General features: G+C 57.1%; 1 protein-coding gene and 1 long non-coding RNA gene across 4 annotated transcripts; one reads left to right on the top strand and one right to left on the bottom strand.

Moving 5' to 3' along the window:
* Positions 1-1,801: 1,801 nt before the first annotated feature.
* On the bottom strand, positions 1,802-19,710 carry CSK (C-terminal Src kinase). Of its 3 annotated transcripts, none has more exons than XM_060154004.1 (13): positions 19,053-19,710; positions 6,709-6,788; positions 6,251-6,412; positions 6,016-6,128; positions 5,448-5,667; positions 4,551-4,644; positions 4,291-4,356; positions 4,108-4,207; positions 3,928-4,018; positions 3,364-3,437; positions 3,083-3,278; positions 2,888-2,974; positions 1,802-2,661 (listed from the first exon to the last, which is right to left on the bottom strand). In XM_060154004.1, the coding sequence occupies exons 2-13, from the start codon at positions 6,721-6,723 to the stop codon at positions 2,479-2,481; spliced, it is 1,401 nt and encodes a 466-aa protein (XP_060009987.1). In that variant the 5' UTR covers positions 6,724-6,788; positions 19,053-19,710; the 3' UTR covers positions 1,802-2,478. The 3 variants fall into 3 exon arrangements, with proteins under 3 accessions (XP_060009987.1, XP_060009996.1, XP_060009976.1); XM_060154013.1 differs by having other exon boundaries at positions 6,251-6,364; positions 19,053-19,709; XM_060153993.1 differs by lacking the exons at positions 6,709-6,788; positions 19,053-19,710 and having other exon boundaries at positions 6,251-6,700.
* Positions 18,506-26,532, top strand: LOC132523265 (uncharacterized). Its single transcript, XR_009541449.1, has 3 exons — positions 18,506-19,035; positions 20,014-20,247; positions 23,779-26,532. It is a non-coding gene; the product is annotated as an uncharacterized LOC132523265 (long non-coding RNA).
* The last annotated feature ends 1,395 nt before the right edge of the window (positions 26,533-27,927 follow it).

Genomic DNA, 27,927 nt, shown 5'->3' with positions numbered 1-27,927 from the left:
AGTGAAGTCAGGTTGGTAGCATGAAATCTACCCTGGCAGAGGGTACACCATGGACACCGGCACACTATACATCAGAGCTCCCTTCCCCCACACCTGCCCTAGACCTGAGTGTCAGACATTTACCACTGCGTGATTCCCTCTCCTTGGCAGTCTCACCAGGACAGTCCCTCTCCCATCGCAGACCCACTGCCCCTTACGGTCTGGATTCCAGCTGCCCGACCTTGCTCTAGGGAAGGTTCCACCTTCAATCACTACCATGACCTCCCCTCTCTATTTTCCGCCTCCCTCTCAGTATGTGGACGCTATCCCAAGGTAAACGTCCTTCCCTTCGGCAGTCAGATTTGCTCAAGCCTCTGCTGCCTTAAATATCCTCTCACCCCCTCTCCTCTTCATGACGGCTAGGCTCCTCCAAAGATTGTCTACCTTCCCGCATTCCTCGCACCTCCTCTAGCCATTGTGATCTGGAATCCACCCCCAGCAAACTCAGGTCTTGCTAAAGTCACCAGCAACCTCCTTGTGGCTAACACCTATGGCAGGCTCAGTTCCCCTCTCCAGTGATTTCTGGGAAGCAGGGACCAGCTGGCTCCTCCCTCTTAGTATGCTGCTACCCACTCCCTTACCCTCCCGTTCATCCTTCTGACGCTGCCTCTTCTGGGAAGCCCTCCCTGATCTACAGTCAAGGCCCGATTCCCATGATGTATGTTTCTTTCACAGCATTTATCAGTTTGTAATTGTCTATGTGATTGTCTTCCCCACTGTGAACTCCACGGGGTCTGTTTTGCTCACTGCTGAACCCCAGTCCTACACACAGCAGGTATCCAAATATTTGTTGTTGAATGAAGTCTAGTTTTAGAAAAATGAGTCTGGCTGTGTGCAGAGAGAACGGACTCGGGGAGGTGAGGAGTGGCAACACTGGGCTGTGGGAGGTGATGGTGCTGGACCACGGTGGGCCGAGGAGCTGCAGACGCGAGGCGTACTGCCAAGTCAGAACTGCCTGGATTTCAGGGCTTGCTGGCTAGGAAAGGCGGGCACGGAGTGCCAACGACAAGGGGAACCCCACCCCTGCTGCCTGTCTCAGTGAATGAGGTGAGCCTCCCCACAGCCCTCAGAGGTTCCACACTGACCACTGGCCCTGGGGAACCCGAGGGGAGAAAATCCCATGGCTGGTCCGCGTTCTCCATCTGTGCCCCACAAGGTGCGGTGGGGAAGACCCCCCCCCACCTTTGCGTCCTCAGGCACGGGGCTGGGCACACACAGGGCTGGGGACGGGGCGGCAGTGCTACATCTTAGGCGGACTGTGAGAACCACCAGCGTATCAGAGTGTCCCCTTCCCCCTCCCACTCCAGGTCACCATCTCCTCTGAAGCACCAGACGTTTATCCTGCCTCCTACCAAGGGGAGCCCATCTCCAGCTGGTCAGGCCTGGCTTTCTCCCCGGTCGGGGGCTCCAGCCCTCCTCGTGCTGAGGGCCTGAACAACACGGCAGGAGAGGCGGCCGGGATGCCCAGGCACCACCCTGTGGACGGGACCCAAGCCCGGGGCGGCCTCAGGGCCAAACCTGCCTGGCAGCGGGACACTGGGAGAGGCGGGTAGTGAGAGCTCTCCCATGGCAGACACAGGACACTCGCTCGTGCAGCTGACATAAGGCGGCGGCTACATCTGCCCGCGGTGCTCCCCACCCCGCCCCACTCACAGGGCAAGCACAGCCTCACTCACAGAGACAGGGGGATGGACAAGATGGCACGGGGATGGGAGGCCGGGTGGGACAGGCAGGCTCGGCGGAGGAAGCGCCGAGACTGGGCGGCGGGGTCCTCATGGAGTGGTTTATTACGATTCCATCTCACAAGGCAGGTGGGTGGGCGGGCGGCAGCGGCACACGGACTCCAAGCCCCCGACAGACGTCTGCCTCGGGCGCATGCAAACAGTGCAACATGGTCAAGCGCAGACACGGGGCGACCGAGGCAACACGGACAAGGAACACGGGGTGGGGAACGAGGCTGGGGCGATGGGTCCCTAGAGAGGGGCCTGGTCTCCCCAACCCTTGTGGGCAGGACAGGAAAAATAAGATTCGTACTTCTTGTAAAATGCCCATTTGCTGGGTACTTTCTTTCTCCTTATCTTGAAAAATAATAAAAAATAAACACACGGAAAAAAATCTCAAAAAAGGAAAGGGATAAAACTCTAAGAAGGCGAGATATGGGAGGCCAGGGGGAGCCTGACCCCAGTAGGGCTCCTCAGCCTCCTCCCTTCTTGGCCCTTGGGCGGGGTTCCCAAAGCCCCACAGGTGGGTCCATGAGAGAAGGTGCCAGGCCTAGGCGGGGTCTCCGGGGGCCAGAAGGGGCGCAGGCTGCGACAGAGAAAAGAGGCCCACGGTCCTGCTGGGCTCAGTTCGGGTTTGGGCCCAGCGAGTGGGGCACCAGGTCCGCAATCTCTCTGGGTTCAGTCCCCACAGGCCCGCGACCTGGGCGGAGGCCGGCAGTCACAGGTGCAGCTCGTGGGTTTTGATGTGCTCCAGCTGCTCACGGAGCTGCAGGAAGGAGGGCCGCACGGCGGCGTCCAGGTGCCAGCAGTCCTTCATGACCTCGTAGACTGCAGGTGGGCAGCCATCGGGGGCGTCCATCTTGTAGCCCTTCTCCACCCGCGGGACAACGTCCTTCAGGGGCTGCGGGCAGGTGGGTGGTACGCATCGGTGTAAGGCCTGACCCCGAGGGGACCCCCACTCCCCCCTAGTTCCGCCTCAGCCCCGGCCAGGGGAGCGCCTGGAAGGTCCCGAGGGCAGGTCTGCAGCTTCTAGGCCTCAGGCCGGGGAGGTGGGGCCCAGCCGGTCCCCCTCCCTGTCACCCCCTCCCTTGCTCCAAGCCCCACCCAGCCCCAGCGCCCACACTCACAATTCTCGGATAAGGCACTCGCCCGAAAGAGTAGATTTCCCAGAGGAGGATCCCAAAACTCCACACGTCAGACTTGGTGGAGAATTTCTGCCGGTTGGATGGGAGAGGCAGTGTCAGGTCCTGGGAACGGGGGGGTGCGGGTGACCCGGGAACCCCACCCACCACTGCTCAGGCCCTGAGGAGAGGCGCGCCCACCTTCTCTCTCAGGGCCTCGGGGGCTGTCCACTTGACTGGCAGCTTGCCCGTGTCCTGGGTGCTGGAAGCTTCCTTGGTGAGGCCGAAGTCGCTGACCTTGGCCACGTTGTCCTCGGACACCAGCACGTTGCGGGCTGCCAGGTCCCGGTGCACGAAGTTGTTGCCCTCCAGGTATTCCATGGCCTCGCAGACATCTCTGGGGGCGAGCCAGCCACATGTCCCCTCAGACAGGGATCCCATAGCAGCCACCCGCCTCCCCAATCAGGCATTGCTTCACTCACAGTGAGAACTTGAGGAGACAGTCTCCGCCCAGCACCGACCGACCCCGAGACCGCAGGTAGTCCACCAGACTCCCCTGGGGGCAGGACAGACAGACCAACAGGCCCTATAAGTCAGACTTGCCCTCTAGACCCTGGGAACAGTGGGCCTGGGGCTGGGTAAATGGCGACACTCAAGGGAGGTGTCAGGAGAGGGGAGGGGCAGGGGAGAGGTCAGGACGTCACTTCTGAAGGAATATCAGAGTCTGGACACTGGACGCTGTGCTCAGCAATTATCATGCATTATCTCCTAATCTTCATAAATCTCTGAGGTAAACTTTGTTACTACCTCCATTCACAGATGAGGACCTGAGGTTTGGAGGGGTGACACAACTTTTCCAAGGTCGTAGTGAATAAATGATGAGCCAAGACTAAAGCCAAGCCCTGGTGACTTCAAAGACCAGTTGGAGAGAAGGGACTGAGGGAGCAGGGGCCCAAGGGTATGGTGGGGGGCTTGGGGCAGCTGGAAGGCTCGAGCCCCAGTGTTTAGCTCCAGGCTGGCAACTGGATCGCGGGGCAGGCACACACCTTGGCCATGTACTCGGTGACGATGTAGAGCCCACCTTTCTCCTCTACGATCACGCCCAGAAGCTGTACCAGGTTGCTATGCCGAAGTTGCCTGGGGCAGGACGGGGTGGTCAGAGCCTGCCAAGCCTCCCCATCACCTCTTGGCCCCGGGTGACCTCCCCACCCCCTGCCCCAACTCACGTCATGACCGAGGCTTCAGCCAGGAAGGCCTGGGCAGTGGCGTCGTTCTTAATGCACTTGACGGCGACTTTGTTCCCTCGGTAGTCACCTAGCATCACGTCTGCGGCAAGAGAGTTGGGGGTCGTTTCCTGGACTCCCCCCAGTCATCAGCCTCTCCTAGGGCTCCCACCCTCTCTGGCTCACCTCCAAACTCCCCCTTCCCAATGGTCTGCAGCAGCTTCAGGTCCTTCATGTTCAGCGCCCAGCCGCCTGTGGGGGGAGTGGGTGGTGAGTGAGGGGTGCTGAAGCCAGAGCGGGGGTCACAGCAGAAGCAGACTGGACTGTGACTTATGTGGGGTTCCCTGGACGTCTCCAGAGCCTCCAGGAGGGGGTAGTGCCAGGAAGCCCGGGTGGGAGGAGGCGGGTGGGCAAGTGAGGAGTGGGCGTGGGGGGGTGGCACTCACTGCGGAAGAACTCATCCTGGGCCGCCACGGTGCCCTCCATGACCTTTGGCTTGATGAGGCGAGTACAGAGTCCATCTGCGTCTGAGGTGTAGTGCTGCAGAGGGCAGGGCAGGCGATCAGGGCCAGCCCCCTGTGTACCACCCGCGGCTCCCGTGCACTGCCCTGGTCTGACCACCAGATGGCAGCAGAGGCCGGTCCCACCCAGCCCAGAGTTGCTTTGGGTCAGGAGGGCTCTCCATTTCTAGCAGGGGTTAGGGAGGCCCCAGACACATGGTCCATCTCCCATGCCACCCGACACCCAGGTGCTGGACGGATACCGGGTTGTTGTGATCACTCTGGGCCTCACCAGCATCCCAAAGCAGAGGACAAGCCCTGGCTCAGTCTAATACCAGCCTCTAGCCGGGTGTGCACAGGACCCTCCCCTGTCATAGGCCAAGCCAGGCCAACAGGGGGAAGGTGCTGAGAGTGAGTACAGGAGGCATCTGGAGGCTGCCTGGGGTAGAGGTCGCCTTGGGAGCTGCAGGGACATGTGGGCCGTCAAGGTGAAGCTCGTGAGGACATGTTTACGTACACACAGCTGGGCACACAGCTCTATGAGTGGCTGGAAGGAAGCTAGTTCTGGGATCAGAATACTCTAGTCCTGGCGCCTCCAAGTCACAGCTGTGCGACCAGAGGCAGGTCTCTTAGCCGCTCTGAACCTCTGTTTCCTGGCCTGTGAACTGGGTGCCACCTCCCTGTGCAGGCATCGTGGGGTCAGAGCTCAACGCGGGCACACAGCACGGGCTCTATCGAGGCGCGAGGAAACGTGGGCTTGCAGAGGCTGCAGGACGTGCCCAAGGTCATCCAGCTAGAGTGGTGGGACCACAGCTGGAATCAGGGCCGGCGCGCTCCGCTCACCTCCACCAGCTGCATGAGGTTCTCGAAGTACACCTCCTCGTCGATGCTAAGCTTGCTGGCGTGGTATATGATGCGGTAGTGCTCCACCTTGCCGTCGCAGCTCACGCACAGAGTGTAGTCCCCGGGGTAGTTGGTGCTCTCCCGCACCAGGAACAGGCCTGTCTCTGGTGGGCACAGGAGCCGCTCTGCCTGCTCCCGCGTGATCTTGCCATGGAACCAGCTGCGGGGAGGCCAGGCCTGGGGTCATGGTGGCCCAAGGGCACTGCCAGCCTCCACTTCCCGAAGGCCCTCCCTCTGGCTGGCACCTCTCCACAGTTCAGGGCTCAGACAGGCTCTGGAGGCCCTCATCCTCTGCCTCCTGCCCTTCTTTCTTCAGCCCTCCTAGCTCCGTCCTCCCCTTTGAGGTCCGGCACCCATGCCCTTGCCCTCGTCTCGAGAGGCCCTCACGGACATCCCAGCCCCTCACTCTCGCCTCCCTGCTCTCCGGACTCTCTTCTAGGGGTAACAGGGCTCCCCGTCCTCCTTCCTCCCAGACTGGGAATTCCCAACCGTACCCAGAGGTACTCACGGCATGAGGCTGAGCTTGGTGCCTGCCTTCACGCCCTCCCGCTTCTGGACATAGTTGGCTGGGATGATGCCCTCACGGCCCACCTTGTTCTTGGCTTTGTACCAGTTGGGGTCCTGGGGAGAGGGGAGCCCAGACACGCTCTCAGGCTCACCCTGCCGTGCAGGGGAGACAAAACCCACCCTCCCGTGCAGGGGAGACAAAACCCAGTGGGTAGGGGTGTGAAGTCCCTGGTTACCTTGGTGACAGCTACAATGGTGAGCACGTCTCCTTTGCAGAAGGGAAGGTCCTGCTCAGCAGTGCCGTGAAAGTTGTACTTGGCAATACATTCTGTACCGGATGGCCAGGCAGCCTGCAGGGCAGGCGACACGTGGGCGGAGAAGCCTGGGGCCCCACCCACCTGCAAGCCCTCAAGGTCACAGCCTCTTGGCTGGCCTCCCTGAGTCTGGGTGAGGTGCCCTTCCCCTGGAGAGCTCTGGGTGTCTTCTAGCTGAGACTTCCCCACGGCCCCCAGACCTGTGCTCCCATCTTGAGGGCCATGCATCTGACAGTGGGCCCTGGAATTCCATTTTGCTGAAAGCCAGGACTGGGGAAAAGGGGAATGAATCGACCTGAATCCTCATTCTCACTCTTCTCAGCACCCCCGTGGTGGTGGTGGGGATACTCCACTGCCCTAGAACCCTGCCCCTGCAGTACCTGAATTGCCGACATCTTCTCAGAAGATCTGGTATCCCCGTGTCACAGGAAGGCCAACCTGTCACTTGGTACCATGAGAGCTGTGGGGAGAGGGGAAGATTGAGGGAAGGCTGTGAGAGGAGATGGTTCCCTCCATCACTGAGACCCTACTCCTTCCCCATAGCAATGCGAACAGATGCCAGAGGCTTCCAGAGCTGGGACCTGGGGCAAGGGCTGTCCTTTCCAGTCTCAGCAGGCTGAGGGCACGGGGCAGGGGAGGAGGCAGGGGATGAAGGCTGAGGACCCCCAAGGACAGAGGGCCGTCAACCCTGAGCCCATTGTGGCCTTACAGCCCTTGGAATGACCAACAGAGGCTACAAAGCGTAGTGGGTAAGTAGTGTCTGCCCCACCAGCCCCCCATGGCTGGATATCAGCTAAGTGGTCTGTGGGGGACCACAGGGCAGCTGTGAACCTGGGGAAGGTGCTTGGGACCTTGGGAAAGTCCCTTGTCCTCTGTGGGCCTCTTAGTTCTGTCACCTATAAAAACTCACCCAGGCAGTATCTCTGAAGCCAAACGTATGCCAACCCCATGGCCTGGCAACCCTACTTCCCAGCACACACCCAAGAGAAAACAGGGCAGGCACTGCTGACACAGGCACAGGAGCACACGCAGTAGCACGGTCTGTAACGAACCTCACACTGGGAACTGCCCAGACGCCCGTGAGGAGTGAGATGGATAAACTGTGTACATTCACAGAGTACTGGCCAGCGGTAAACATGAATAAACTACAGCTATGAAACAACACTGATGCATCCAACCATGCTAACCAAGACGCCACACAGAAAGCACACATGCCTTGTGATTCCATCTGTATAAACTCCACAGTCAGGGGATTTTCCAGTGCAGGATGGCGACTCCCCTTGGAGGAGGCAGCGACTGGAAGGGGGCAAGTTCAACTCTGTAGCGCTTCACTGAGCTGTACCCTTGTGGCTGGTATACATTCTGGTGTATGTGTTTACTTCAGTAAAACTGACTACCCCGAGATAGCTACCTCAGCCAACCCCACGCCCCAAGAGCAGCTAGTCAACCCCGTCTTGCACACAGACTCTTTGTGGCCCCAGCTCAGCACTCCCTCTATGACCAGCATCTTCCCAAACACAGCCCAGAGCCCCCGAGTACCTGTCCCAGGAAGCAGAGGGATGGGGCTACTGTTCTCTTCTGACAGATGAGGAAACTGAGGCTCAGACAGGGCCAGTGACTACTCCGTGCTCACAGTATGTTAGAAGAAAAACTCCTCCATGTGCCTTGTTCCCAGGCTCATTTGCAGGACACACAAGGCCTGGGGCCTGGTTGACACTCACAAACTTTACCACCTACCCCAGGCCAGGCGGTGGAAGAAGACATTTGAGTGCAAGTGCCTAGGGGTGTGAGGTGAGTGAGGACTGCAGAGCTTAGGTGGGCTTCCTGGAGGAGGGAGCACTGGAGCTGAGCCCTGAAGGTTAGAGGGCTAAAAAAAGGCAGGGGCACCCCAGGCTGGAAGCCCATGGTGAGGAGGGCGGGAAACAGTCCCTGACGGTCTGAGTACCCCGTCAGTCTGCGGCAGGGGACCGTGTGTACTGGGTCCGCCTGGCACAAAACTTGCAGGGATGCGGGGGCTTCAAATGCTGACGTGAGGAAACAGGGTTTGCTTCTGAGGGCCATGGGGTCTGTGGGCCTCAGCAGGGGAGTGTGTGGTCTTGGAGACCAGAAGGAGCCGGGGAGAAGCACCACTGCGTCCAGGCCCCACTTCCAGGCTTCCCTTCCTCCCGGCATACATAGTGCTTCCTGTCCCAAGGCCAGCCCGTCAACCTCTGCCATCTGGGCAGGGAGCCTGGGGCACAAGAAGGATGAGCCTGGACTCCTCTACACACACACATACATTGACACGACTGAGCCACCATGAGTATAGGAAGCACCTCCAGGCTCCCAAGAACCACATGTGGGAGCCGTGAGCTCCTCTTGCCCCCATTTTATAGAAATGGAAACTGAGGCTCATGAGGTTTGAACAACTTGCCCTACGTCGCACAGCTAGTTAGGGGCGATGGTCCGGAACTTGAACTGGGGTCCCTCCGTGGCTGGCTGGGTCCCCAATCTTCAAGACCTTCTGAATAGGGGCTCTGCCAGCTCTCCACATCCCCTTGCCTCCCCCTCCCTCGCAAGATTCACCACCACCAAGGGAGAGAGGGCGAGGAGGCTGAGGCACCATTAGTCACCCTCCCAGCTGTCAGTTTGCAAACACTCCCTCCCCTGCAGGCCTGCAGCTGCTGCTGCCGCCTCCCCACTGACTAGATGATAATAACAAAAATAATAATAGGTCCTGTTTGCTGAGCACTTATTCTGTGCTGCGCCCTGTCCTTGGCACATTATGGCTCATCAAATCCTCTAACAACTGAGAGGGAGAGGCTATTATTATCCCCATTTTACAGATGAGCCAGGCTGAGAGGCAAGTGGCCTTACCTGAGGCTACACCTCCAGTGAGCGTCCTGCCCCACGCAGATGTCATATGCCTGAGCCAGCAGGCCAGTTCGACCCCCACCCCTGGTGCCTCCTGCTTTATGTGCACGCACCATGCGGGGGCTGCCAGGAGGCTGGGACCACACTGGCCTCAAAAAGAGAGTGCAAGGGAAGAGGGAGAATCAAGCGGTGCTCAGAGGAAGGGGCAAGGCCAGGAGGGTCAGGGTGGCCTTCCTTGAGGGTCTGGGTTTTGACAGATATGGAAACGAGAGGGAGGAGCTAGCCTCTCCCCTTTGCTCTACTGGCTATGACTTCAGGACAGAGTTTCCCCATCTGTACAATGGGCTGGTGACAACCCTATAGCTCCCAGGGCTGTTCTGAAGCCTGCTTTCTTCCCACAGAAATCCTGCCAGCAGGAGCTGCAGACCCTCTCTGATGGCTCCTCCCTGGTGAAGTCATGAGGCCAGGAAGGTCCCGTCCTTAGGGCTCTGAGGGTCCAGCCGGGCTATCCCCTTCCAGGTCAGAGGCCAAGAGTCAGAGTGGCTGGGAAGCGCTACTGTGAACCTAGGCCTCTAGTCAGGCCTTGATCAGGCACAGAGGGGCCCTTCCAGGGTTATGTGAACCTTGTTTCAGGCCACTTTGTGGAAGAAGTGCAGGAACATTGTCCAGGGAGTCAAGGGCTCTGAGTCCTGTTCCTGGCTCTGCCACCAACTTGTGTGACCTTGGGAAAGTCCTTTGACCCTTCTGGGACTCACTGGCTCTCCAGCACCTGAACCAGATCCCTTTCTCACCCGCTGCTCCTAGGACCCTGGTACCCCACCCACCTTCCCGCCTTGGCATTCCCTCTCCACTCCTTCCCCCTTCTCTACCCAAGGAACTTCCACTCAACCTTCAGGGGTTGCACGTGTGCCTAAGAAAATGTAGTAGGACAGTCCCTGCAGTACTGTTTGTTGTAGCAAGAGATTGGGAGAAACCTTTATGTCCGTTAACAAAGAACCAAGTAAATATATGACCAGATAGCCTGAAAAGGCAACAACACAACTCCAGCTGTTATGGGGCCAGGATGGATCTCTGGGTGCTGATACAGAAACCTCCCCACGATAGGGTAAGTAGAAATGGCAAAAAGCCAGCTCAAGTCACGAAGGAAACGTTGCTGGGGGAATAGGACAGTGCCATGGCATCTAAGTACCACCCTCCAGATTAATCAGAGAGAGGAAAAAGCACCTCCACCACAGGGAGATGTGGCAGGGACCTCGTTAACCGAGTGATCAAATTAAGCATCACCAATAATGAGAGGCGCACACTGAGTGCCTCCTGCACTAAGGAGGGCACAGCATCCTCTGTGCGATGGGCCCGCAGAGCTGCTTAACCTGACTCCAATCAGGAAGACGTAGGCAGACAGAGACCAAATAACCGGCCTGGACTCTTAGAGTCAATGTCATAAAAGACAAAACAAACAAAGAAAGGCTGGGGAATGTTCTGGATTAAACAAGACACAAAAGAAACATGAAACGACAACAAAATGGTAATTATGCGAGGTGAATGATGTGTTAAGTAACCTCATTGTGGTAATCGTTTCACAATATGCACATATATCAAATCATCACACTGTATACTTTAAACTTACACAACATTAAATCGCAATTATATCTCAACAAAGCTGCAAAAGAAAAAAAGAAAAGAAAAGACACATGACAGCAAGATTCAATGAGTGATTCTGAATAAGATTCTGGATCAGAGGGAAAAAATAGCTATAAAGATCATTTGGGGACAACTGGGAAAATGAAAATGTTAGATAATGTTATGGAATTAATGTTAATTTTCTTAGGTGTGATCATGGTACTGTGATTATGTAAGAGATACACGATAAAGTACTCAGGAGAGAAAGGTACGATGCCTGCAACTAACACTCAAATAAATCAGCAAAAAAAAATACGTATACACATATGTCCATGTATATAAAAGAAGAGGTAAAGCGAATGTGGCAAAATGTTAAGAACTGGTGAAACTGGGTAAAGTATACATGGGTATTCATGATACCATTATTTCAGCTTTTTGGTAGGTCTGAAATACTCAAAGACCGAAAAAAAAGCAGGGGGCAGGACATCCCCCATGGTATATTACAAATCATTGTTTTTTAAAAGGACATACCATTCACCCCTAACCTTAGATATACACGGATTATCTCTGAAAGATAGAAGAAACTGATAACAGAGATTGTCTCTGGGAATGGGAAGGAGTAGTGAGTATCAAGTTCAAGGGAAACTTACTGTTCGTTGTATATTTGCTATTTTGTTCTTTTAACTTTTGTTTTTTTAACCACATGCATCTATTACCTTCCCCCTAAAAATAAGATTAGTAAGAAAATCAATAACTGTTTGAAAACCACTTGTGCCAGGAGCCTTCCGTGGCTCCCCAGCTGTGCTGGCTGCTCGGGGCCTCCAGAGGCTCTCACGCCCCATGCTCCAGCGAGAAGCTCACTGACCCTGTGGGAGCCCCTGCAGGAGGGGAGCCGGGCCCAGGGCGGCCGCTCAGCACGTGAGTGCTGAATGAATGAATGAACCAACAAACAACAGGGGGAAGCTAGGCTGGCTGCACCACACTGCGGTCCCATAACCGACAGGACTATACTTAACCCCTAAGGGACAGCAGCTGCCACCCCACCCCCGCAGGGCTGGGGGACAGGGGGCTTTCACTCCGACTTCCTGCCCCAAACCCTGCTCCCAGGAGTTCTTGTGCTGGGGTCCTGGGAACAGGCTGGGCATTGTGCCCAAGCGCTGAGGTCAGTGACCACAGCCTCAGGCAGGCCTTTCTTGGGAGCCCAGGCTGGCAGGCAGGGGGGAAGCCCAGCAACTGCCCTTTGCCTGCCTTGGGGAAGCTGTAGACCCTCACAGCCTAGCACGTGCTGAGGGCCAGTGTAGGTTAAGGGGCTCCTGCCCTGCCCCCCTCACAAAACTCCACTGCCTAATGGGGCGTGGGAGCCTTCAGTAACTGTTTACACCCAGCTAAAAATAGCCACTGAAAAGGGAAGTGCACAAGAGACCTGGGGGAACTCTGGGGGCCATGGCCCCCAGAGACTCTGGTCCTGCCACGGGACCCAGCTGGAGCCTCTGTGGGGCAGGGCAGCCCCCAGAGGCAACAAGCAGGTCCACCTTGCCCTCTTATTCTTTGAGCCACTGTTTCAAGAGGCTCCCTGTGAGCCCAGCCCCATGTGTGGCAGCCAGGATGGACAGGAGGGGGGAAGGGCCCAGGAGGTCCTGCCCTTGGGACCCCAAGAATGCTACTCAGCATCTCTGCTCTGTGCGCAGCCCTGCTCCAGCCCTCCTGGCTACCAGCTGATCAGTCCCGGCCAGGTGTGCTTGGGGCCTCCGCAGAGACAGACAAAGGCCACTGGGGAAGGCTTCCAGGAAGAGGGGGCGGGGAGGGGAGGATCTCAGGTAGAAGCGACTGTGCTAGCTCCGGCCAGGATTAGGATTTCAAACCGCGGTACAGAGAGAGTTAATGAAGGCGGGAGGAGGCTCAGGGTGAGGCGGGTGAGGGTCAACAGAGGCTCTGAACCCAGGCAGCCTGGCACACAGCTCTGCGTTTCTGATTGGGCACGCCCCTCCGAAAGACACCTGAGGAGGGCGGGGCACCAACAGCAGCTGGGCTGGTTTGGCAGCAGTCAAATCAGCCCCACCTCTGGTTCTAGAAGCACAGGGCGCCCAGGCTGACGGCACTGTGATGCCCCTGGCGACGCACCAGGCCATGGGCTGGAGGCTGGTTCCCACTGAGCCAGATGGGTGGTCCCAGAGCCCTCAGCTGGGCAGCTGCAGAATTGGGCACAAGACCCTTGGAGAGGCCTGAACCTCCCCGGGGGTCAGGAGAGGGCTGGAAGGATGGACGGTCCCACTTTGTCTCCAGTGTGAGCTGCCCCACCCTCACCCCCAGGGTTCCCTCAGCATCCAGCACCCCTGCCCTAAGGGGAGGGGTGAGTTTAATGGCTGCAAAGTGTTAAAGACCAAATTACAGCAACTCATTGGCTTTTTTCCTGCCCCCCAATGGCTCAGTGGGGGCTGGAGCTAGAGGAGGCTAGTAAGGGGAGCCGCCTTCCCCAGGCGCTGCTGCAGCCTGAGGCTGACACTCCTGGCCCAGAAAGGTTTCTAATTACCGCTCAGGAGCCTAATTACCTACATGCACTGGGCAGTGGGGACTCCAGGCCTCTGTTCCGCCACCCACCTCAGCACAGGCTGTGGTCTTTGCATCTTCATTTGCCTACATTTACATACAGCCTCTCAGCACTGACCTCCAATGAACCCTTAAAAACCACCTCCAACGAACCCTTAAAAACCAGAGCGTCCTTGTCCCTCACCCCAAAGTCCCCTAGGCACGTTACAGGTGGGGAGATTGCGGCCCAGAGGCCGGTGAGCTGGCCACCAGATTCCTGGTCTCCCCATCTCAGAACTGGGACCCCGAGAACACATGGCTCAGAAGGTAAAGCTGAGGGGGCCCAACTCAAAGGACGTACAGTCTTGCTACCCAGTGTAGGGAGAAGGGTTACCAACACCCTCGCCCCACGGGATGGACTGTAAAAATGAAAGCACGAACAGTGACAGCCTACTGACCCAATCCTGCCTTAGTTACTTAATCCTCCAAAAAACCCCATGAAGTTTTACTGCTGATCTGTTTGACAGAGGAGGAGCCAGGCTGAGGAGGATCACCCAGCTTCCAAGGGGTAGAGCAAGGATTTCAGCTCAGATTTGTCTGAACCTGGTCGGGAGAAAACCCCTCCACCCTTCCCTTGGGCAGGACAGATGACAGCCTGGACAGAGAGGTGCGAGTAGGCAGCTGAGGGGAGGTCCACCCAGAACTCGGCCCTCCTGCTCTGGGAAGGATGGGTTACATCTGTGCCATACTGTGCCTCGCACAGCAACTAGAGAAGCCAGCAGCCCTAGAGAGTGGAGGAGCTCTAAGCAAGGACCTCTGCCCCTACCCTGTCTCTTTCTCCAACGCTTCTTGATTTTCATGGCCCTTCCTCTCCAGGAAGCCCTCCTGGCTGCTCCAGCCTACGCAGATCCCCAGCTTCTGAGCTCCCCGGAGCCCTGCCAGGAAGTTGGAACCACAGGCCTCTCCCTACTGACTGACTCCTCTCTGACTCTGGCCTCTTCTATTGGTCGGCAGGGGGGCCTCAGGGTTCCTTCTCTCCTCTCTCCTCCAGTCTCCCTGACAGCATGGGCCACAGACGTCCGGCCGGTTGGGGAGCAGCGGCTGGGCTGGGCAGGGCTGAGAAGCAGCAGCCTGGGTGTGCAGGCGTCAGATGACACCCAGGTTTTCACCCACCCACAAGGCTTCCAACTGTGCAGAGAGGAGGACCCGCGGGGAGGAGGAGGGCACCAGGCAGCCTCTCCTGCTTCTAGGGGCCTAGACCACGGAAGGGGAGGGGAGGCGGAGGGAAGCTGCGGTTGGAGGCCCAGTCCCACTGAGGCGTACAGAGCTGGTGTGTGATGAGAAGCTACCCTCATCACAGTACCTCAAAACCAGGAAGAGAAACTGAGCTGGCAGAAGGGCGAGCTGGGCTGCGTGGGGCCCTCAGGTCCCTGGGGGCCTGCCAAGGGGAGCTCTTTGGACAGTCGCTGGACAAACCACTTGTCCCTCCCAGGCCTCAGTTTCCCCACGGGAAAAATGGGATTCTCTCCCTGGTCCTGCCAGTCTGACCCTGATTGGTACGGGCTGCATCATGCCTGACGCCCCCCAGTTAGTGGAGTACTCCTGGTCCCCCAGCAGGCTCTGGCCTCTCCCGGGTAGCAGGGCTTGGCCCCCCGAAGTGAGCCTCGCCCTGCCTGCTTCTCCCCTCAGCCACGCAGGGAGCACACTAGCTCTTCCTCACCAGCTCTTTATTTTTAGGTCTGAATTTGACTTTAATCATTACTTAGCGGATTCTATTTCCAGCCCTTGGATGAAGGGACCCAGAGGAGAGGAGGAGGGGAGGCAGTGCTCCCTGCCTGGTGTGGAGGGTGGCCTGCCTCCTCCACCCATCCTGTCCCCAACCAAGGAGGGGGGGCACTGAGAAACTCCCAAAATGCTCACCCCAGCCAGGCCAGCATCTTGGAGAGGACCGCACCCTGTGACCTCATCCCAGCCCGAACTGTGGGACAGGAGGGCAGTTGTAATGCCCGCCTCCCCTGCACCAAGACCAGGGACGAGGGGGACACTCCAAAGGCAAAAGTATGGTGGCCGGAGTCCGAGGTCATGTGCCTGGGAGCCCTCTGCAATGAATGGGCCACCTTGGGGAGGACCCTCTACCCAGGTTAGTCCTGCGCCATACCAGGGTCAGCTGGGGCTATGGTCTCCTAGGCCCTGGGAGTGCCAAGCTGAGACTGTTTTCTTCCTACTGTCCATGGGCTGACCCTAGCAGGGCACTCCCAGTTCTCTGATCTCCACAGACGTGGAACAAGAGGAAGTAAGCGATGTCACAGCAGTACACGCTCAGATTACACCTGGGGAGCACCTGCTGAAGAGAAGGACACTAACACACAAGACTTCCCTAGTGATTTGTAGACCATCTATGTTCCCCTTCAACTCCCAGCTGGGAGGTTCTAGAATCTCTGCCTCTGACCCCAACTTTCTTCCCTTCCCCAGCCACTGGGCGGGAGGATGAGGCTGGCATGGCTGTCCCTGGCTTGGGGCTCCGGATGCCGGGGTTCCTTGCTAAGACTCAGTTTTCCCAGGGAAAGTAGGCCTCTATCTCCACTGGGGAAATGCGGGGCTGGCCTAGGAAGTAGCTGAAGCTGGGGGACAGGAGGCAGCCAGGCTCTCAGAGAAAAAGCCTTGTCCGTTCAGCTCTGATGCTGAAAGAACAGAGGGAGAATGGGTGGGGCCAGGCCCCAGAAACCAACCAGTAGCCCACCTTCCACATGGTGGTGGGGACGGGGGAAGGCAGAGAGGGGGGACAGGATACTGGCCAGAGCAGTCTCTGAACACAGGGTTTCTGAAGGGCTCCCTGGGCAGAGACCACCCTTGGCTGGGTGAGCCATCAGCCAGCCCTGGCCCGGGTGTCTTCTGTACACGCTGAAGCAGCCTGCAGTGGGCATTCCTTCAGCAAAGCTTACCCCTTCTCACAGAGCGCCTAGTGGATGCCAGGGGGTGTGCCAGGCACCTTCTAGTACCTTGGTTAGTTAGTTCCGTGTCCGCACACTCCCCTCTGAAGTAGGGATCACCGTCCCTGTTGTGTATATAAAGGAACTCTGGCTCAAAGGATGACCTGTCCAAGGTCCCTCTTCCCTGGCCTAAATGGCACAGCTGGGCCTGGAATCACGTTGGTTGGGTGCCAAGCTGCCCACTCTCTCCAATACTCTCAGCTGCTTTGGGGGCCTGCAGTAACAACAATTACAACAGCAACAGACGGGAAACAACGATGCACAAGCTTGGTAAGAGGGTTGGGGTAAGGCTGCTGCGGCAGAGCTTTCGGGAATATTTTGTAGCTTTTTAGGAGCAAAGTTGCACAGATTGTGTAGCAACATGAGAAAATGCCCAGATATGGTATTAAATGAAAAAAGGTGTGATGGCACGCATACCCAAATGAAAACAGCGACAAAGGCAAAAAAGATGAGGAAAAGACTGGCTGGGAGCTCCAAGATACTAACAGTCACTATGCCGGTGAAGAAACAGTGGGTGAATTTTCTGTGTTCTAAATTTTCTGTAGTGCTGTTTTGTTACTTTCTAAATTCAGAACCCTAATACTATTTACCTACATACGTAGTTTTCTGAGCTCAGATTTGCTTCCTGGGGACCCACCTGCCACCCAGCTCTGGTCCTGGTGTCTGGGACATCAAGGGAAGGCCTTTCTGATTTGGGACAGCCCCTCAGACACATGAGGGTGCTTCCCTACCTTCTCATTCCCAGACCAAACACCTTTGGGGACAATGAGGTTCAAAACCTCCCAAAGAACAAGCTCAGAACTGGACCCAAGCCGTCCTGCCAGAACAGGCTTGTTGGGGCGGCCACGTCACACTGTGAGCCCTGGGCCTCTGTCTCTGCCTGTACTCTGGTCTGCTCTGTGATGGCTCAACCCCTTGGGGCCTGGTGCCCTCTGCAGCAGTGCTGGGGACCGTCTTCTGGTCCTTCTCTGTCCCAGACCCAAGGCAGAGAGAAGAGCAGGGAGGAAGACACCAAGCTCGCCACATAAAAAGTGAAGCCCTGCACACGTGCTTGCCTGAAGCCAGACCCCTTTCTACAAGGGTCTTGGGACCCCGGCCTGCACCCAACAGTTCACAGGCGTCCAACCATGTCAGGCTTCAGCCCCAGGCCCTCAGGCTGGCAAGGAAGTTAGGGCTGGGTGAGGGGAGCCTCACAGGCCCAACACATCTGTGTCCCCTCCACTGTGCATGTCAGGGCAACCGGAAACAACTCTAAATCAAGGGCAGAGGCCCGAGCGGGACGAAACTGCCAGCAGCCCCAAGGGGCCCCAGACACGGCTAAGTATCCCCCAGGGAGACTCCCACACTTCCAGCAGCAAAAGGATCCTGCCACAGTCCCAGTCTCCTTCCTGCTGCCTTCACCCTGTTCCTGCTGGGGCCCCACCAAGAAAGACACTGGGAACACCAGGGTGTAGGGAGCTTGGAAGAGACACCCTGGGTGTCCCCACTCTGACAATGTTCCCATGCCAAGGCTGAAGGGTGCTCCTTGTGGAAACAGGGCTCTCGCCTTCCCCATCCAGATCCCATTCACCAGCTGGGCCAAAGGTGTATAGGAGGGAGAGGTCAGGAATGACCACCAGGCTGCTTCAGTTCAGCACCAGGGCTGCACCCCGTGGGTGCCCCACACACTCACCGCATCCCTCAGTGGGACCCAGCCTCAGGCACTAGGGGGAAATCCCACGGGCAGTGCCAATGCTGCCCGAGCCCAGACCCAGGCAGAGCCGGGGCCGGAAGCCCTCTCCCTTCTCTCTAGCCCTCTGTAGGGGAGCACGTGCTCACCCCACAAGGACCCATGGGCCAAGCTGGGGGCTTATGTCCCTGGTGGGTAAAGGCACCTGGCTGGTTTCTCTCTGCCCACAGCAGTCCAGCTCTGCAGAGCCGGGGGGATGAAAGGACAGATAGCCTAACTCTGCCAGAGGCCTGGGATAGCAACTCCCCCTTTAAGCCTCAGTCCCCTGGTCTACAAAACAGGAGGGAAGATAAACCCCTAGTTAAGCTCCAAGAATCTAGTGGCTGGACACGCCCCTTCCTGACACCTGGCTGGGCCCTGAGGAGCCTGGGAAAAGGGGCTGACAAGGCTGCCAGGAGGTGGGGCATGGTCCTAATGCCCAGTGTCACCTCCACCAGGACAGAGGCCCAGCCCAGTTTCCCCACCCTAGGGTCAGAGGTCCCTTGACTTAGGCCTGGTCTTCTGGGAGGCCGAGGGTGACAGGCTCAACCTCTGGCAGGCTCAAGGGAGGTGGCTGGGCCCTGGGCTTCCTGGAGACGGCAGGGCCTCCGCAGGGGAATGCGGGAGGGGTCAGAACCAGGCAGGCCAAGGAACCCGCAGGGAGGCCCTGGGCCGGGAATGGCAAACCGCCCATCCTCCTGGGCCCTGGCCCATGCCGACCCCCTCCCTCCAGGCTCCAGCCAGCCCCCACAAGAGGGGGAGGACAGACTCGGGGTGGCCAGAGACAAGTCTGTGGGGCTCGAAAGGTAGTACCTCCCTCGTGCGCTCCCCTCCCAGTCGGGCTGGGCTGACAGTGACTCCCGGGAGATTTCGAACCCGGGAAGGAGGGTGTAAGGGAGGTGGGGGATGGGTGTGGACGCCACGGCAGCTGCAACAGAAGCAACGGAAGCGGGACGAGCGACCTCCACCCACCTCCCGCCGGGAAGCACTCGGACGCCCACCTCCTCCAGGTCTGTCAAGCACTCACCTCTCTCGGGGCACTGCGGTCCGGGCCACCTCGCTGCGGGCAGCATCAGCGGCCTGCGGGGCAGTCCATGCGGCCAGGGGGGAGGGGAGGGGCGCAGGGGTCCCCGGGTGGTGCGGTACAAAGAGGTCTGGGTGCGAAAGGAGGGGGAGGAGGGACGGCCAGACAGAGGCAGGGGGACGGCCTCGCGGCCCGGGTCGGGGAGGGAAGAAAGGCGGGGGAAGGGGGGCGGGAGGGAGTCGGGGGGAGGAAACAATGTAGCCGGCGCGGCCCCGGTAGAGTTCCGCTTCCGAAAGCCGCCACAGAGGTTCGATTTTGGGACGTCGCGCCGGCTGCCCCGGGCTGCCCCGGACCCTGGATCGGGGCCGCAGGGGGTCCCCGCGTTCCACGTCCCGGAGGCTCCGGCGGCCACAGGCTGGCTGGGGCGGGAGGGACCGCTGTCCGGGGGATGGCCCCGACGGCGGCGCGGCCGGGCGATCGCCCCGCTCGGACCCCACCCCGGCAAGACCTCCGGGCAGGCTGCGGGGTGGGGCGAGAGCTAGAGGGCGACGGTGGTCTCAGTGGCGGCGGCCAAGCTCGGCTCGCCCTGGGCTCCGCTGGGAGGAAGCTCGCAGGCCTGGCGAGAGGAAGCGCGGCCCGGATCCTCCGCCCGCGGCAGCGCGCCTGCGCGAGGGAGCCGGCCCGGCGCGCCGCGGGGCGTGGGCCGGCGGGGCGGCGCCCCCTGCCGGGCTCCGGGGGCACTGCGGGGGGGTGTGTCCGCGCCCACGCCCTGCCCCCACCTGCCCACTGGCGCTGAAGGATCCTGAAGGCCCCTCACCGAGGGCCGACCAGCCCGCCTTGGAGCAACCTCCAAGCCTTCCTCGGGCGCAGCTCCCCCGATGTAGAAGCAATTGAGGCCAGGCCTGGTCCCCTCTCCTCGGATCTGTTTGTGGAGAGTGGGCCTCACTCACAGCAGCATTTATAGATTCACAAGCATTTCCTGGCGCTGAGAATGTGACAATTCAGGAGTCTACTAGTAGGACCACTTCGTTACCGTCAAGGAGTTCCCAGTACTGACAGGCCAACAGACAAGCGCCAAGAGATAACTGATAAAAGTGAAGAAGTGGTGTACAAGGTCCACAGGAAGCAGAAAAGAGGGAAGGCCTAATGAGACTTCACAGAGCTGGGACCTTAGGCAGAAGGAACAGCATGGACAAAGGTAGGGAGAGGTGAGAGCACTTGATGGCTCTGGGAACTGTAAATAGCTCAGTACGGCTGCAGTTTGCAGTGTGGGTCCAGGAAAGTAGTGGGAGATGGGCTCCCTGCAAGCCCCAGAGACAAGAGAGATCCAAAGGGCCTTATGGAACTTTCCTGGACTTTGTTTTCAGCTTGGCAGCAGTGAGGAAGTTGTCAGTAGCTATGTGATTTTGGGAAAGTTACTTAACCTCTCTGTGCTCTAGTTTACCAAATGGGGGAAGTTATAACACCAACTTCTTAAGGTTTTGTGGGGAGGAAATGAGTTAATACGCTTAAAGTGCTTAGCGTGCAGTGGGCGGCACGTGGTCAGCCCTTAGCTAAGTATCGCCTGTTATTATATATTACTGTTAACGAGGAGCAGGGCGTGATCTGCTCTGAGCTCAGGAGCAGACTGTGTGTGTGTGTGTGTGTGTGTGTGTGTGTGTGTGTGTGTGTGAGTGTGAGGGGGGAGCATAGAGTTGGGGGCGGGGGCAATGATGGAGGAGAGACCGGAGACTCCAGTGTGGGTACAAGGAGGCAGGCTACTCCCTAGGGACTGGGCCCTGAAGGAAGGGTCAGGATTGGTGGGGCAGAGGGGAGGGGTATTCTGTGGTGGGGAAAATGAGGTGTACAGGCAAAGTCTTGAAATTCAAAATAAGTGAGGGACTAGGGTCCTGGAGGAGAGTGAGTTGAGAAGGCAGTGTGGCTGTACATTGCAAAGAGCAGAAGTTGGGTGTGCCTCCCCAGACAAACTGCAGGATGGCCCTCTGACCCAATGCACCCCTTGGCCAGTTTCCAGAAAGGAGCCAGCCCTTCAAGGAGGGAAGTGGTAGTCACACCACAGCCCTTTGAGGAGACATCCAGTAAGTCTCAGAGATAGCTATGGTGTGACAGGAAAAAGCATGGATTTGGGGTTCAAATTGTAAAGTTAAATTTCAGCTGGGCCACTTCCTAGTTGTGTGATCTTGGGCTAGTTACTTAACGTCCCTGAGCTCAGTTTCCTCTTCTGTAAGATCAAGCTTAAAATGCAACTGTCTCACAAGAGATAGTGCAGATGCAGCAAGATAATGGCCTAGGGGTGGGGGAGGTGGGGAGGGTGTTCAGCTTGGCTGGTTTCCCTTTCTTTCCTCTGAGGTCAAGATGGAATGATAAAGTGGGACCGGATGGGGCCACCTCTCAGCCTGAAGGAAAGCACTTCAGAGCTCTGCGAAGGCTTCTGGAAGGGCCAAGTTGATATCTCCCCTCCCCTGACTGATCAGCTGGCAAAATGGGAAAGGGCTGTGGGGATATGTGGAAAATGCTCTAATCCCTGTCCCAGTTTTTCACCAATGCATTTTCCTTTACCCCCCAAACATGTTTGACATTATCCCCTGGGTTTGCTGTGGCCTAAGTGTGAACTTTGGAGTCAAATAGACTTGTATTTGCATCCTGGTTCCACCTCTTCACGGTAGAATGCAATAAATTTGTTAACTTCCCTGAACCCCAGGCACAGGGGACAAATCAATAAAGGGTCCTGCCCCACAGAGCTATCCTCCAGTGGAAGAGCCAATGAACTTCCAACCTCACCACCATTCATTCATTCATTCATTCCCTCACTCAAATACTTACTGAGCACCTACTAAGTGCCTGGCACTATCCTGGATGCAGGAGTTGAAAGGGCGAGAAAGACCACTGTGGATAACCATGTGGTTATCCCCTCATGGGATAAATAAATAAGCAGGGCAATCAGACACTGTGGCATGAGGGCAATGAATGTTTGATGGAGGAGAGCACGGGGCGGGGAAATAGACACAGAGGGCCCAGCAGCTTAAGGGACAGCCAGAAGGCCAAGGTGACAAGACCAGCAAGCGAGGGGGAGTAGTATGAGAGGAAGGGGCTGGATCTGGTGGGGTGTTATGGGGCGGGGGGTTTATTACGTGAGTTTGGATTTTATTACATGAGCGCTGGGGAGCCGCTGAAGGATTTTTAAGCAGGGGAGTGACACGATTGAGCAGAAGTCAAGAGACCAGTGAGGAGACTTTGCATATTATGGCCAGTGATGATGGGCATGGACCCCAGTGGACAAAAGGGAGCCACGTGGCAGCTCTGGGTGATGGGCTGTTCGGGGGAGTGAGGCCCCAGGAGAAAGGGGGCCTGATCCTTAGGTACAGCTGGAACCTGGGGAAATGCTGGTGCTTTTTGCTGAGGTAGGGAGGACCTGAGAGAGGCGCAGGCTGGGGGTAGCGCTCAGGAGCTGTACTTTGGACAAGCTAAGGTTAAGACACCTGTGAGACAGGGAGATGTCAAGATGGCGTTTGGAGCCACGTTTTACGGACAAGGCCACTGAGGCTTGAAGCACTCAGAACTTTCCCAGAGTCCCACTCCCAGAATTGGGGTTCCAATCTGAGGACCTCCAAAGCCTGGGGCACCAAACAGCCTCCCCTCTCAGCAGACCCTAGGAAAGGAACTCATCAGAGAAGGGTCTTCTGGTTCTAGGATAGGGGAGGAAATTTAAGAGGAGCCCCTCCCTGCCAGGTAGGCTCAAGTGCTAGCTTTCCCAGGCTGAGCTGTTGTCCCCACCTTGGGGGAATGGAGAAAAGAGGGGAGGCTTGAGACCCCTGGATGTGGGAACAGGGCTTAGGACTTCTGGCTGCATTTGATGACACAATGCCACCGCAGTAGCTCGATGCAAAGTTGGGTTGGTAGCCAGAAATCCAGAGCTTAAGCACCTTTATGGGTGGACTGAGCTCTGATCCCAGGGTCCCCTGGGAAGGAAAGGACTTCCCGCCACGCTGCCTCCTCCTCTCCCCCAGCCTCTTTGCTCTGAAATGACAGTTTAGAGAAACTGGTGTGAAATAGTTTGAAACTCAGACGTCTGGGCAGTCCCTCAGGGCAGAAAACAGGAAGCCAAGATTAAAGGCAGATTTCCAGCAAAGTCCCCTTCTACTTCCTGCAGAGCAGGTGCTCAGGCTGAGCTGACTGTGGGCAGCTTCCCTCGCTGACAGCACCTCTGGGTGACTCTGCACAGGCCGGCTCTCCTGCTTTAGGAGCTGTTCTTCAACCTCGTCATCACCATCCCCACAGGAAGCTCCTGCCAGGCCCTTGGGGGAATGAGCCTCCTGCAGAAAGAGGCTGTGGAAGGTGGAAGGAGGCACCAACAGGAAACAGCACCTGGGGACACCTAGGAGGCAGTGAGGCCAGGCGGAGAGGGCATGGGCTTTGGGATTGTTCAGCCCTGGTGTGAATGCCACTTCTTGCTGTAGGGTCTCACTGACCTGTGGGAGTGGGTCGAGGGGTAGGAGCAATGCAAAGGGGGACTTCAGGGAAGGTAGCCGGGGAGACTGGACCAGTGCTGGGGCCTGGGAGGCCTAGGGGAGGGCAGAAGCAGGAGAAAGCAAGTGGCCACAGTGGCCATCTCAACATCAGGGACCACTCGGCGGGGTGGCCAAGCTGATATCCACAGCTGCTAAAGTCTCAGGGAACCAGGGGCCAGCATGGGCCTCCCCCGTGACCTCTTTCCCTTCCTGACCCGCAGGAGAGCTGGCTTCCGTGGGCTCCGTCAAGGCAAGAAGCTACGCCTGCCTCATGCAGAGGCAAAGCCGTGACCTTCCAGATAAGCCCTGTGTTCTCCTCAAGGGGCCTGAGACCCCACCCACCCAAAGCTGTCCTTGGGAGGACACCTGCATCAGAGGCATCATGCGTTGGAAACCTCCCTTCTTGGATGGCTGAGTTTATCACGAGGACAAGGCATTGCCCTGGGAGACCCAGGTTCTAGGGACAGACTGGCCTCTGATTTGGGGCAAGTCCTCCCCATCCAGGCCTCAGTTTCCCCTCCTGTGTACCGAAGGGTTGCATCTGGTGATCTCCTGCAGCTCTGACTTCGTGTGCACAGGTGGAGGCCCTGGGCATGGGGAGGGTGGGCAGCTGCCAACGGACTCCAACTTCTGTCCCCCCGGGACCAGGGAGCTTCCATTTACTGAGCACCTACTATGTGCCCGATACTTTATTATTGTTATTGATGATGATACTGATATTTACTGGACACTTACTATGCACAAACATTTTTAATGTCAGATTAAAGTCTCTTCTCTTTACTGCAACAGTTTGCTCTAAGGGGATTTCTAAGGAAGCTTGTTTGTTTGTTTCCACCATGATGGTGGCAGAAGTCTTGGTGCTGATGGTTTGGTGGCTTTTTGGCTTTTGTGGTTTTAGTGGTGGTGGTGACCCAACCGAGAGGCCATTGAGAGCTGGAGGACCTCACTCTTGTGGCTTGAGGCAGCCGGTACATAGGGCTTCCTCGACCACACCACAGGGGTTAATTGGCTGGTCTCCTGACCTTGAAGGTCATGGGTCTGGGCTTCGCAATTCAGAATCTCTCTGGAGCAGGCAGATGCAAAACCAAGTTCATGACATGAATTGGTCAAGGAACCTGGGATCCCTGCAAACTATCTGGTGCCTTCCTCCAGGAAGGCATATTTCCTCCAGAAATGTGGCACATATTTCTTTCCTCCTTGGTCCTTGGTCTTGCAATGTTCTGTCTGGTGGGGCACAGATGTTAAACAGCGTGATGAGAGTTACTAGGAGGGATGTGCAGGTGTGATGCAGGTGCACAGCAGAGGAGCCCTCCTCACCTGAGTGCTCAGACCCTGCAGGAGGAGAGATGCCTGGGATAGTAGGAGCAGAGGCCCTGGAGCTGGAAGGGGTTGAGCTTTGGGAGAAGCAGAAAGAGGCTAGGATGGGCTGAGGGGCAGGGCATGCGGGGCAGTCTTGGGAGCAGAGGTCAGTGACCAGAGCCTGCAGGGCCTCCTGTGTCCACCTCAGGGCAGAGGGACCCTGCTCTTTGAGGGTTTCACCAACGCCTCAGCTGTGTGTTTGCATTTTTAAAAAAATATTTATTTTTTGGCTGCGTTGGGTCTTCGCTGCTGCACGCAGGGCTTCTCTAGTTGCGGCGAGCAGGGGCTACTCTTCATTGCAGTGTGCGGGCTTTGCGTTGCAGTGGCTTCTCTTGTTGTGGAGCACAGGATCAAGGTGCACAGGCATCAGTAGTTGTGGCGCACAGGCTCAGTAGTTGCGGCTTGCGGGCTCTAGAGCACAGGCTCAGTAGTTGTGGCGCACGGGTTTAGTTGCTCTGTGTATGTGGGATCATCCCGGACCAGGGATCAAACCTGTGTCCCCTGCGTTGGCAGGCAGATTCTTAACCACTGTAACACCAGGGAAGTCCCTGTGTTTGCTTTTTTTTTTTTTTTGTGGTACGCGGGCCTCTCACTGTTGTGGCCTCTCCTGTTGCGCTCCGGACGCGCAGGCCCAGCGGCCATGGCTCATGGGCCTAGCCGTCCCGCCGCGGCATGTGGGATCTTCCTGGACCAGGGCACGAACCCGTGTCCCCTGCATCGGCAGGCGGACTCTCAACCACTGTGCCACCAGGGAAGCCCTGTGTTTGCATTTTTAAAAGATCACTTCTTCCTGTTGATGGAGAATTGACTGGCTTTTTGTCCTCCAGGAAGCTGCAATGGCCTTTCCCAAATCCCCAGGCTAGATCACTGCCCTCTGCAGTGCCCCTCAGTGGGCCCTCTTCTCAGCTTTGTAGCATTGACTACCTGCTTTGTGCAAGTTTCCTGGTCTGCCACTGGAGGCTGAACCATGGTGTTCAGATGTTGGTTGAATGACTGAGTGATGTGAATTTTAATAAATAATAATAATAATAATAGTTAACACCGATATAGGCTTTACCATATGCCAGACACTGTCCTAAGCACTTTACATGTCTTAAGTGTCATTTAATCCTTGTAATATATTTCCAAGGTATGTATCATTATTCTCTCCATTTTGCAGAAAAGGAACTGAAGGGGATTCCATGAGGGAACTCAGCCACCAGACCCTGCGTAGGAGAGGAAGGATTCAGGATGCCATTGTATCATTCTCACCCAATTTATTTTAACAGCTTCTGGGTTAGAGTCCTGGCCTCACTCCTGCCCAGCTGTGTGACCTTAAGTAAAGGTCATATAACTTTCTGAGCCTCAGTTTCCTGATCTCTAAAATGAGAGGCTCACCTCACTTGTGATGCTAAACAGAGAAGAAGAAAAGCTCATCACTTAGCGCAGTGCTTTGGCCCCAGGCACACTTGCACTCACTGGCAGTGAGATGAATATTTTTTTCTCTGACTCCTGAAACAGGCTGTGTAGTACTGGCTCTCCCCTGCTGTCCTCTAAGTCCAGCTTCCTGAGGCTTTTGTCTGTTCCTGAGCCTACAGTTTCACAATGGCTTGTGAACAGTAACCCTCCTCCATCCATTCCCCAAATATTGAGGGCATGTGTACTACTTCCCAGGCACCAGAGCCCCTGGGGTTAGGCAGAGCCAGAGCTTCCTTGGTTCTTGGTACCCGGAGTCCTGGGCTCGGAAAGCTTCTGAAAGTTTGATGCTTCCCTCTCAAGGCTGCCTGGAGACCTTCTCCTGCCGCGTGTCATCTTTGAGCTGGACCAGCCTCCACCCAGAAGTCCCCGGGCTCAACTGCACAGATTGGAAACCCAGTTGGTGTTGTTCTGCCTTTCTCATGGGAACTGTTTGGGGGAAAGCCGAAAAGGGGTTCTGGCTTCTTCACGGTACAAAAGTTGGAAACTTGGCCTAGGATGGGGGTGGGCAAGGAGAAGCAGCAGGAGGTTTGCCTGGCTTGGGCTGCAAAGGGAGAACAGCTGGGTGCTGCTACTGCCTCAGGCCAAGCTTTTGCAAATCACATGCAAATCCTCTTGCCCAGGTGTTGTACCTGTGAATAAACTTGTGTGTCTGTGTCTGAGATCAGGGGAGCTTTTGGAAGAGTGGGGTGAAACTGCGCAGGGAGGAGATCCTCCGTGAGCTGAGGAGCTTTTAGAAGCTGCCTGAGACAGGGATGGGCACCTGGAGGGACATGTCCCTTCCCTTTGATTTTTAAGGCCCTCAGAGTTTAGTTCTGAAGAGCGGGTGCCTGGGTGGAGAGGAGAGGGATTGTCTCTCCATGGGGCAAACAGTAAATGTGTATTGAGTGAATAAGTGAGCAACTGAATTCTCCTTGGGGTCTCTGGCTGCCATTCTTGCCATAGGTCTCGGGGCTCCCGTCCCAAGGAAAAGGGCCTTGCCTGCCTCCCTGTTGTCCTTTCCCCCAGCCCATCTTCTTAGACCCCTGCTCTTAACCACTGGGTCTCCAGGAGCGCTCTCCTGACATAGAGGTCCAGGTCACATCTCTCTCCAGCCAAAGCCAGTTCTGGTTGTAGAGGTGGCCCTCTTATCTCCAAAGACCCGCCCCCCCCATCCCTGGGGCCAAGCAACTCCAGTTTCAGGTACACCTAGTGCAGCCAGCCTTCCCCCCCTCCCCCTGGCCCTCAACCGTGTGGCCAGTCAGCAGTGAGGGTGGCAGCCTCAGAGGAAAGGCGGGCCTGCCTGAGTCTGGGAGACAGGGTCCTAGGTGCCTGCTGTTGATATGAGTGAAGGATGAAGGTTGGGGTGATAGGACCAAAACTTGGGAGGAGCTGGTTGCTTCCCCGAGCTCGTGGTGCAAGGGAACATGAAGCTTCAAGTCAGCGAGGGTGAGGGTGTGTCACGGAGGAAAGCAGTGCCACGAACTCTAGGGACCCTTGATTATTTTCAGTTGCAGCTGGGAGCAGCATCCTGTTCAAACCGCACTGGAGGCCTGATGTTGGCTGTCTTCTTTGAG

Source organism: Lagenorhynchus albirostris, chromosome 1 (genome assembly GCF_949774975.1).
Source record: "Lagenorhynchus albirostris chromosome 1, mLagAlb1.1, whole genome shotgun sequence".
NCBI lineage: Eukaryota > Metazoa > Chordata > Mammalia > Artiodactyla > Delphinidae > Lagenorhynchus > Lagenorhynchus albirostris.
Note: the sequence above shows the minus strand (reverse complement) of the source record. Positions and strands in the feature narration are given on the sequence as shown.

Bases quoted from the DNA above. Each gene is read 5' to 3' on its own strand.
- CSK (XM_060153993.1), bottom strand. From the start codon at position 6,556: ATGCATGGCCCTCAAGATGGGAGCACAGGTCTGGGGGCCGTGGGGAAG. The intron at 6,129-6,250 runs GTAACCAGGGAC...CCCTCTCCCCAG, and splicing joins CCATTGTAGCTGTCACCAAG to GACCCCAACTGGTACAAAGC. The intron at 3,438-3,927 runs GTGTGTGCCTGC...TCCTGCCCCCAG, and splicing joins TCACCGAGTACATGGCCAAG to GGGAGTCTGGTGGACTACCT.